The sequence below is a fragment of the Rhinopithecus bieti genome, unplaced genomic scaffold (assembly GCF_001698545.2).
Source record: "Rhinopithecus bieti isolate Rb0 unplaced genomic scaffold, ASM169854v2 scaffold_48368, whole genome shotgun sequence".
NCBI classification, from domain to species: Eukaryota; Metazoa; Chordata; class Mammalia; order Primates; family Cercopithecidae; genus Rhinopithecus; species Rhinopithecus bieti.
The window spans coordinates 546,219-556,686 of record NW_016819103.1 but is presented as its reverse complement, the minus strand read 5'-3'; the positions used below and the strand labels follow the sequence as shown (position 1 = coordinate 556,686).

The 10,468-nt window shown below is 40.6% G+C and overlaps 1 protein-coding gene across 1 annotated transcript in view; it reads right to left on the bottom strand.

The window, feature by feature from the left end:
• Window positions 1-10,468, bottom strand: part of ATG7 (autophagy related 7) — a 288,133-nt gene that overhangs the window by 202,883 nt on the left and 74,782 nt on the right. Inside the window, exon 12 of the mRNA XM_017858252.1 lies at window positions 6,084-6,242. Coding sequence (XP_017713741.1) covers window positions 6,084-6,242 — 159 coding nt within the window. The remainder of the gene's footprint in view (window positions 1-6,083; window positions 6,243-10,468) is intronic.

Genomic DNA, 10,468 nt, shown 5'->3' with positions numbered 1-10,468 from the left:
TTTTTTCCTGTGAGACGGAGTCTTGCTCTGTCACCAGGCTGGAGTGCAGTGGCGTGGTCTCAGCTCACTGCAACCTCTGACTCCCGGATTCAAGCGATTCTCCTGCCTCAGCCTCCCGAGTAGCTGAGACTACAGGTGTGTGCCACCATGCCCCGCTAATTTTTGTATTTTTAGTAGAGACGGGGTTTCACTCTGTTGGCCAGGATGGGTCTCAATCTCTTGACTTCATGATCCACCTGCCTCAGCCTCCCAAAGCACTAGGATTACAGGCATGAGCAACTGTGCCTGGTCTCATAATCCAACATCTTATTGCCTCAAATAGCTATTTGATTTATAGAAGATCAGTTGTTTTCTTATTCAAGTTACTCTTCCCCAAGATCAGGTATTTGTAGCAGAGCAGTTCTTTTCATATAATTTTATCACAGCATTTTAAAGGCACATGGAAAGGGCCAATGTGACACCTATATCCTGGAGTAGAAGAGAAGGAATTAGTCAAAGAATACCATACAGATAAAATGCAAGTGTTTCTTATGAGCTGGACATTTGAGATACTGGAAGATCTGGGGCCAGAGTACAGTTAGTTTGGGATAAATATATTTTAGAGCAAAAAACGAAAGTCAAACTCTCTAGTTCTGAGGGAGTGTTTAAGGTTTTCGGGCCAGCTATTCAGTGAAACCACCCTGTCCCTGAGTTCTGTCAGCCAGGAGAAGCAGGGTGAAGGGTGCTCATGACCTCCTGGTACACTTCTTTGCATTTCCTGTGTTAGTCCATTTCACACTGCTATAAAGGAATACTTGAGGCAATTAAATGAAAAGAGGTTTATTTGGCTTGTGGTTCTCCAGGTTGTACAAGAAGTATAGTGCTGGCATCTGCTTCTGATGAGGGAAGCTTCCACTCATAGTGAAAGGCAAAGGGGAGCAGGTGCATCACATGGCAAGGGAGGGAGCAGGAGAGATGCCAGGCTCTTTCAAACAACTAGCTCTTGCTCACATGAACTAAGACATCGAGAACTCACTCATTAATGTGGGGCGGGCACCAAACCATACATGAGGGATCCACCTCCATGACCCAAACACCTCCCACCAGCCCCACCTCCAACAGTGAAGATCACAATTCAACATGAGATTTGCAGAGGACATCCAAATCAAATCACTTCCTATGAATTTACTATTTCAAAATTTAAACTTTTCTTTCTTTCTTTCTTTTTTTTTTGAGACAGACTCTCGCTCTGTCACCAGGCTGGAATGCAGTGGTGCGATCTCGGCTCACTGTAACCTCCACCTCCCGGTTCAAATGATTCTCCTGCCTCAGCCTCCTGAGTAGCTGGGACTACAGGTGCGTGCCACCACACCCAGCTCATTTTGTATTTTAGTAGAGACAGGGTTTCACTAAACTCTGTTGTGTTGGCCAGGATGATCTTGATCTCTTAACCTCATGATCTGCTCACCTCAGCCTCCCAAAGTGCTGGGATTACAGGCATCAGTCACTGTGCCCAGCCCAAAATTTAAACATTTTAAAAGGGTCTATCACCCATTATTTTTTTCTTTTCCAAGTCAAATGTCACTCGACTTCAAGCATTGAGATTAGAATCTTGCAATAACAAGTAAGGGATAGCCCAAATTAGATAATCTTGCATTAATAAAACCAATCTTTCTAACTTTTCCAGGTAACCAGATATCTAGGAAGTCTGCATTTAACACAGTTCTTACCTTCAAAAGTCCACTTTTCTTCCCTGGAATGCTCCTCCTGGTCCCTGGCCTTTCCCACCACTCTCTGGTCCTTGCCTCCCTCCCCAAGACCCCTTCTGATCAATTCCTTCAGAGCTCAGACCAAATGTCACTTCCTTAAGAAGGCTTTCCCTGCCCCCGCCCCCCTACACCTGTCCAGGTCCTGCTCTTCTATATTTCCTGAGCAATGTCTACTTATCCTTTTATTTAGTATTTCAATTATAATTCAATAAAATATAAGTTCTATAAGGGCAGAACCATGTCTTGTTCACTTAGGTTGAGTCTTTTCTCCATAGCCTGGTAGAAGGAAGGTGATGAATAAGTATCCGTTGAATGAAGAAACTGTACTAAATCAAGCATATAAGGAAAGCCCCTTAAGGCTGGCTACCCAATAAGTTAAATAGTTTCACAAGTATTTTTCATGAATGTGATGAATTATACTAGTACTTCGATGGGTTGTATATATTATCTACTATTATTTATAAGGCATGAAGAATAAAAGTATAGAAGACATGGACCCTGGCCTGGGGGACTTACTAGTCCAACAAGGAAAACAGAGTAACACAATGTAAGTGTGAAGGAAGAGGCTTGATGCCGGAGGGCTGTTTCCAAGAACAGTTGGACTTGCTCTCTCAGGCCCAGCATGGCGATCCTTGCTCCCACCTCAGCCTTCTCTTCCTCCTCATCTTCTTTGACTTCTATGTTGCAGCCACCCTGGTTTTCTTCCAATTCCACAAAAGTACCATGCTCATCCTACCTCAGGCATTTGCACAGACAGCTCCACTACCCTCAACCTAGCTAACTCCCACTCATCCTTCAGGGGTTTGTTTCCTCAAAAGTCTTCCCAGTCCACCCCTCGTCTAGGTCAGGTCTATCTGTTATACATTCTCATGGCAACTGAGCTCCTGCTTCCCGCATGTATTACAATGATAAGTATTTGTGAAAGTATTTGTTAATCACCATCCCCCACTAGACTTTAAGCTCCACATGTCTGTCTAGTTCCCCTGTCCCTGGAACATAGTAGGTCTTAAATACGCTACTTGACATGCAAGTAAGTAATAGAACAACTAAACAAATAAACAGTGGGAAGGGGGAACTGTATTGTGTCACTGACAATTACTAGGATTTGGGTAAACAAAAATTTGAGGCATCTAATAAGTGACAGAGCTCAGGTTCAAAGCCAGGTCTGTCTGGGTCCTAAAGGGAGTTCATAATACTCTCCAATAATAGATTGGATTATTCCTTTGTGTGTGTGTGTGTGTGTGTGTGCTAGGGTCTCACTAGGTTGCCCAGGCTGGTCTCGAACTTCTGGCCTTAAGCGATCTCCTCCCACTTCAGCCTCCCAAAGCGCTGGGTTTACAAGCTTCAGCCACTTGCACAGCCTAGACTGGATTATTCTTCCCAACTAGGCACCTCCTCCCTCTAGTAATTATATATCCTCACTCTTTGCAACGTGACCTTTGCAAGACCTCCTACTAGGAGGAGTACATTGACTAATGTCAATGACTTTGGGCTTGATCCTGTGACTTGCTTTGGTAACAGAAATGGAATACATCACACTGTACCATTGTTGAGCTAAGACTTTAAGGCATAATAATTACCAACCCTTTTAAGCTTAAACCTTCTACTGTAGGAAGAGTAGGACACAAATGACTATTCCTCCTTTAGCCTAGATTTTGAAAATAACAAATACAATGGACTGGAACCTGACTCCAAGTTATGTGGCTTATTGAGTAAGTTCAGCCTAGTGACACAGCTGAACCACAGCCAACCTGCACATCCATGAACAGGAAATAAATGTTTGCAATTGTAAGCCACTGAGATTTTGGGATTGCGTGATATGCAATATTGTCCCAGCAGAAATCTAACTAATATGGCTCCTCAATGACAGGGTTGCAACTTATTTTTTTCAGCATCTAGCACATAGCTGGCTACATAGCGGGTGGTGAATCAATACTGTTAAACCCAATAAATGATGTTCCTCAGGGACTCTAGTGAAATGGATGAAAACATTAACAATGCTTCTAAAGCAAAGATTTTTAAAATGGATGAATCTAATACAAAGTGACTAAAGAGAGAAACTTTGAGAAAATGGGCTTTTTTTTTCTTTTTGGTTAGGACTGACAACCTCTTCTGGCACTTTAAGTATGAACAAATGCTTTGGAGACACCTAATCTAACTCCTGTCAGATAAATTAAGTATTCAAGAGGCAGAATATCGTTTGCTGGTTGACCTTAAAAAAAGAAAACTGTCAAGATTTTAAATGAAAGGAGCTGAATGACTTTTCTCTTGTTATCTGGTATTTCTAATGATATAACTCAAAACCAGAAGCAGCTAGAGCAAAAGCTAAACTTTCAGCCCAATCTTTCTTCTACATGAAGAGTTGCATTCAATTTAATTTCATAAATCTGTACTAAGTAACTACCAAGTATTTTGGTGATAGAGGAAAAATAGTATCTTAGATCTGAGCCACTGCAAATCTCTTTGGAACCAGGCAGGATATAAAAATATATACACTCCTAAATTCCTCAACTTAAACTCATAATGCTTTGCAACTTACAAACCATTTCTTCAGACATTCCTCATTTCATTTTCACAAGAATATGTGAGAAAGATTAATTATTATTATTATATTATTTAGACAGGGTTTCGCTTTGTCACCTAGGCTTGAGTGCAATGGCATGATCACAGCTCACTGCAGCCTTGACCTCCCAGGCTTAAGCAATCCTTTTGTTTCAGCCACCAGCGTAACTGGGACTACAGGTGCACACCACCACCACACCTGGCTAATTGTATTTTACAGAGATGGGGTCTCACTATGTTGCCCAGGCTGGTCTCAAACTCCTGGACTCAAGTGAGCCTCCTGCCTTAGCCTCCCAAAGTGCTGGTGAGAGGTGAAACCAGCTGGACTTCCTGGGTCGAATGGGGACTTGGAGAACTTTTCTGTCTAGCTAGAGGATTGTAAATGCACCAATCAGCACTCTGTAAAATGCACCAATCAGCANNNGGGCGCCTGTAGTCCCAGCTACTCGGGAGGCTGAGGCAGGAGAATGGCGTAAACCCGGGAGGCGGAGCTTGCAGTGAGCTGAGATCCGGCCACTGCACTCCAGCCCGGGCGACAGAGCGAGACTCCGTCTCAAACAAACAAACAAACAAACAAATTATCATAAAATAAATGTGTAGTTACTAATTACCATAAATGCTACTAAAATGTAATGTGCTATGAGAAGGTGTGACAGGGATCTGTAATTTAGTTTGGGAAGTTATGGAATTCTTCTGTAGGAAAATGAGATTTGAAAGTAAGAGGTGAAGCCAGCTGGACTTCCTGGGTCAGATGGGGGACTTGGAGAACTTTTCTGTCTTACAAGAGGAATATCAAATGCACCAACCAGCACTCTGTAGCAAGGAATGTAAAACGCACCAATTAGCACTCTGTGTCTAGCTAGAGGATTGTAAACACACCCATCAGCACTCTGTAAAAACACACCAATCAGCGCTCTGTGTCTAAAGGATTGTAAACCCACCAATCAGCACTCTGTAAAAACACACCAGTCAGTGCTCTGTGTCTAGCTAAAGGTTTGTAAACACATCAATCAGCACTCCGTGAAACGGACCAATCAGCACTCTGTAAAACGGAACAATCAGCATGACATGGGCTGGGACAAATAAGGGAATAAAAGCTGGCCACCCCAGCCAGCAGTGGCAACCTGCTCGGGTCCCCTTCCACGCTGTGGAAGCTTTGTTCTTTCACTCTTCACAATAAATCTTGCTGCTGCTCACCCTTTGGGTCTGCACCACCTTTAAGAGCTATAACACTCGCCGCGAAAGTCTGCGGCTTTATTCTTGAAGTCAGTGAGACCAAGAACCCACCAGAAGGAAGAAACTCCAGACACATCTGAAGGAACAAACTCCAGACATACCATCTTCAGGAGCTGTAACACTCACCGCAAAGGTCCGCAGCTTCATTCTTGAAGTCAGTAAGACCAAGAACCCACCAGAAGGAACCCCACAAACCCACCGGAAGGAAGAAACTCAGGACACATTTGAAGGTACAAATTCCAGACACACCATCTTTAAGAGCTGTAACACTCACCGTGAAAGTCTGCAACTTCATTCTTGAAGTCAGCAAGACCAAGAACCCACCAGAAGGAACCAACTCCAGACACACTGGGATTGCAGGTTATGTTTTTTTATCCCTCTCTCAGATGAGGAAACAGAGGCTGAGCCACATGGTGAGTGGCTGGTAGAAAGTGACAGATGTCTGATTCTCTTTCTTCAATGCCACAAGGGCCTCATTTCCCAAGACTTAAACATTTATAGATATAACAGAAAACCTCTGCAAAAGCATCAACATACCACACCGGGGAATATTTTCTGGAGCCGGTCTGCTGCAGCCAGAGCCTTGGGCTTACCACCCACTAGGCAATCTTCAAACTCATAGAGAGGTTGCCTCACAGGATTGGAGTAGGAGATCTTGGCATTGTCCACAAATGTGATGTGTCTCACGCCCCAACCCTGTGTGGAAACAGGAGATCATAGTGTGTTTCTGATGAACATTTCACAGGGTGCTGTCTCTTGAAATCTCAAAAGGAGTATTGGTTTGGAGAAGCTTGGGAACCTCAAAACACAAGAAACTTCAGAAACTGGATTGTGCAAATTCAGGTTACGATAAACAGAATGTTGACTTTCCTTAAAAAACAACATAATTATATACTTAGTGTCTGGTTTACTGGAGCAATGAGACTAAAAAATGTCAGAGTGGGACAGACTAATAATTCATTATTTTTGACAGTGTCACCAAAGATTTGGAGGTGAATGCCATAAGAATTGTCTATGCTGTCATTTTAAAAAGATTAGCAATAGCCCATAAATGTCCTTGATTTCCCTTAACGAATAATTAAATATAAATAACAACTACTCTTGAAGCTCACTTAAAGCCTGAATGAACTCCTCAAAAAAATGACTCACAAATTATTTCCCACTGTATGATATTTTAGAACATTTTGTACCATTTCTTCAAGAGACAAAGCCTTATTAATAACCTGGAATTTAGGGAACAAGTCTATATTCTTAGAAACAGTTTTCACGGTTTTATAGGCTTCAGTTATGTCTCCTATAACAGTTTTATAAAACCATATAATTTTAAAGGTAGACAGGATCTCTAAAATCCTTAGTCCAATTACTTTGTTTTACAGATATGGAAACTGATGCCCAGGAAAGATAAGTGATTTGCCTAAGGTATACATCTGGTTAATGGTGGGAATGAATGAGCTCTCCAGAGTTGCAACCAAATGAAGTTGACTACTTCTTGGGGTAGGGTACAGTGGGTATATTTTAGTAGATCATAAATAAGCATACGGACCTAAGAGATGTCCTGCCATGACTGGCTATAAGGCTAAGATTCTGCTGTCTCTCTTATTTCATTATCGTTCCATTAGAAATTGAGAGACTCAATTAGATTGAAGGTTTCAGAGGTCCAGCCCTCGAGGACCCAAGATTCGTTTTCAGTGTTGAGCACAACAGGCCAGAATCTGCCTTTCATAGGTATAGGTTAGACAGGCTGTTTTGAAGCCCACTGGTAACCTTTTGGTCTACCCACCCAGTTTTGTAATTATTTTCATCATCTAAGCAACCTACCATGGAGGGAGAATAAAGTCACTTGTGCTTGCTTTGGGAATGTTTATTTCTGAAGTATTTTTGCATTCCTTAAAGCAACTGATGAGTGGATAGCAAGGAAGGCGGTCTGGGAACGTGCTGGGTAGTGGGAAGAAAGCTAGATACATTACAAACATGCCATAGGTTAGTCACATGCAGGTGTATTTGCACAAACTTAACTTTTGGTTTCCTGGAATGCTACACAGTTTAAATGGCTAATCTGCAAAGATGAAAGAAAATCACGATACTCAATGCTGGTGAGGATGTGGTAGGGAGAAAATCATCCTACTGATTGAGAATGTTAAAGCGGTCTAATCTTTCTGGAAAGCAATTTGGCAGTATGTTTCTAGAATCTTAAGAATACCCATATCCTATGACCTATTTCCAGCAATTTATCCGAAGAAGTAATCTGACATACTGACCAAGATGCAGTCACAAAGATGTTCTTTGCAGCACAATTTACAATTGTAAAAAATTGGAAACAATGTTAATGCTAAACATTAGGAGAAGGGTTCAGTAAGTTATGTTTCATCATAGAAGAAGGCATATTCTACAGTCATAAAGCTTTAGCAGACATTGCAGTGAACTCGTGCAGTCCTGACTACTCGGGAGGCCGAGGTGGGAAGATCACAAGGTCCAGTCCAGCCTGGGCAACAAAGCCAGATCCTGTCTCAAAAAATAAAAAGAAGGCCTCATAGACAGGCACAAAAATGACATGTTAATTGGTAACAGCAAAGGACATTATTATATATCTAATAAAGGACATTATATATCTAATAAAATGTTAAAATACATATTAAACACTGAAAAGTAACAAGTGAAAAAGCAGTAGGAAAATGAGTGTCTTCTTTCCTGCTTTATGACTTTTATACTTTACAAATTTTCTATAACAGCTTTATGTTGACTTTGCAATTTTGAAAAATATTAGGAAAATCTAAGCATCTAATAATTCTAGAACCTAGAAAAAGACAGTAAAATAAATTCCACAGACAGAAGAAAAAATTAATAAAGATAAAAGTAGGTATTTATGAATCTGAAAGCAAAATGAGACAGAAAACAAAAATTATAGAATAAATAAAGTAATGCTCCGAAAAGACTGATAAAATAGACAAGCTTCTCTAGCAAGACTGAATATGAGAAAAAAAGAGAAAACACAAATATACAACATTAGGAATATGAAAAGATTTTTTAAAAGATAAAAAGATTTAAAAAATAAGAGAATACCATATATATTTTATGTCAATTAATTGTTAAAGCTAGAAAAGCAGTACAAAATCTAAAAAGGTGAGTCAACCCAGAAACACATGTAGAAGTTCACAGATTCCCAGCACCCCCACTGCCCCAACCAACAAAATGCTTAAATGCATCAGGCCCAGACGGATTTATAACTGAATTTTACTTAACCATCAAGGAACAGACAATCCATTTATTTAAACTGTTCTGGAGCTTAGAAAAAGGCAGAATGTTTTAAGTTTATTTTATAAAGCTAGCATAATGTAGCTATAAAATATACAGATAGAATAGGGAATAATATGATGATAAACCAATTTGACTTATGAAGTGAGATGTAAAATTTATTGACTAATTAATTGGTTGATTGAGACAGTGTCTTGCTCTGTCACCCAGGCTGGAGAGCAGTGGCACGATCTTAGCTCACTACAGCCTCAAACCTCCTGGACTGAGGCAATCCTCCCACCTCAGCTCCCGAGCAGCTGCAACTACAGGCACGCGCCACCACAGCCTGGCTAATTTTTGTATTTTTTTTTTTTTTTTTTTGTAGAGATGGGATTTCGCCATGTTGTCCAGGCTGGTCTCAAACTCCTGACTCAAACGATCCACCCACCTTGGCCTCCCAAACTGCTGGGATTGCACGTGTGAGCCACTGTGCCCGGCCGAGATGTAACATTCAAAAACAAAACATTACTAATTGAAATCAAGGGTATATGAGAAGAATAAGATACCGTGTACAAATAGGGTTTATTCTAGGAATGCTCAACATTAGAATACTTTGTCTTGATAAACGTAGTTAATAAAGCTCAACATTTCTGATATAAACATGCGGAAGCAGAAATCAGCTTCTTTAAATTATAAAGAACACTTACCAGAAACCAATATCAAAATTAAAGGTAAAAACAAGAGTTTCAATGTTTTAATGACTTTAATGTTGCTCTCATTAAAGTCGGCAACAAAACAAAGATAACAACTCTCACTGCCATTCGTCTACATTACTGTGGAGTTCTACCTAGTCTTATAAGACAAGGAAAAGAAAGATATAAGTGTTGGTGAGGAATACTATTAAGCTACAAAAGAATAAAAAACTCTTAGAACTAAGAGAGCTTAGAAAGATGGCCAAAGATAAATATGCAAAATTCACTATCTTTCCTACATCCCAGTAATAGTCAACTGGAAAGTTTAATGGGAGAAAATATCTCTAAAGGAAAAAACATCATTAAATATGTAGAAATACAATATTCAAACTAAATTAGATACATGCAAGGCCTATATAAAGAAAATACTACTGAAAGACAAAGATGATCTAATTAAGAGATACACCATGCTCCCAGAACTAAGGATTAATGTCATAAAAATACATCAATTCCTTCTAATTTATCTATAAATACATTGTAATTTCAACTAAAACAGTGAGTATGAATATAGGAATAAAAAAATAGATCAATGAGTCAAAATAGAGAATCCAGGCCAGGCGCGGTGGCTCACGCCTGTAATCCCAGCACTTTGGGAGGCCAAGGCGGGCGGATCACGAGGTCAGGATATCGAGACCATCCTGGCTAACACGGTGAAACCCTGTCTCTACTAAAATACAAAAAATTAGCCGGGCGTGGTGGCAGGCGCCTGTAGTCCCAGCTACTCCGGAGGCTGAGGCAGGAGAATGGCGGGAACCCGGGAGGCGGAGCTTGCGGTGACCCGATATGGCGCCACTGCACTCCAGCCTGGGAGACAGAGCGAGACTCCGTCTCAAAAAAAAAAAAAAAAAAAAAAAAAAAAAAGAGAATCCATAGAGACTCAGGTATGTAAGGGGTTTAGCATTTGATAAAGACAGAAAATGATTTAGATTACGGAATAAA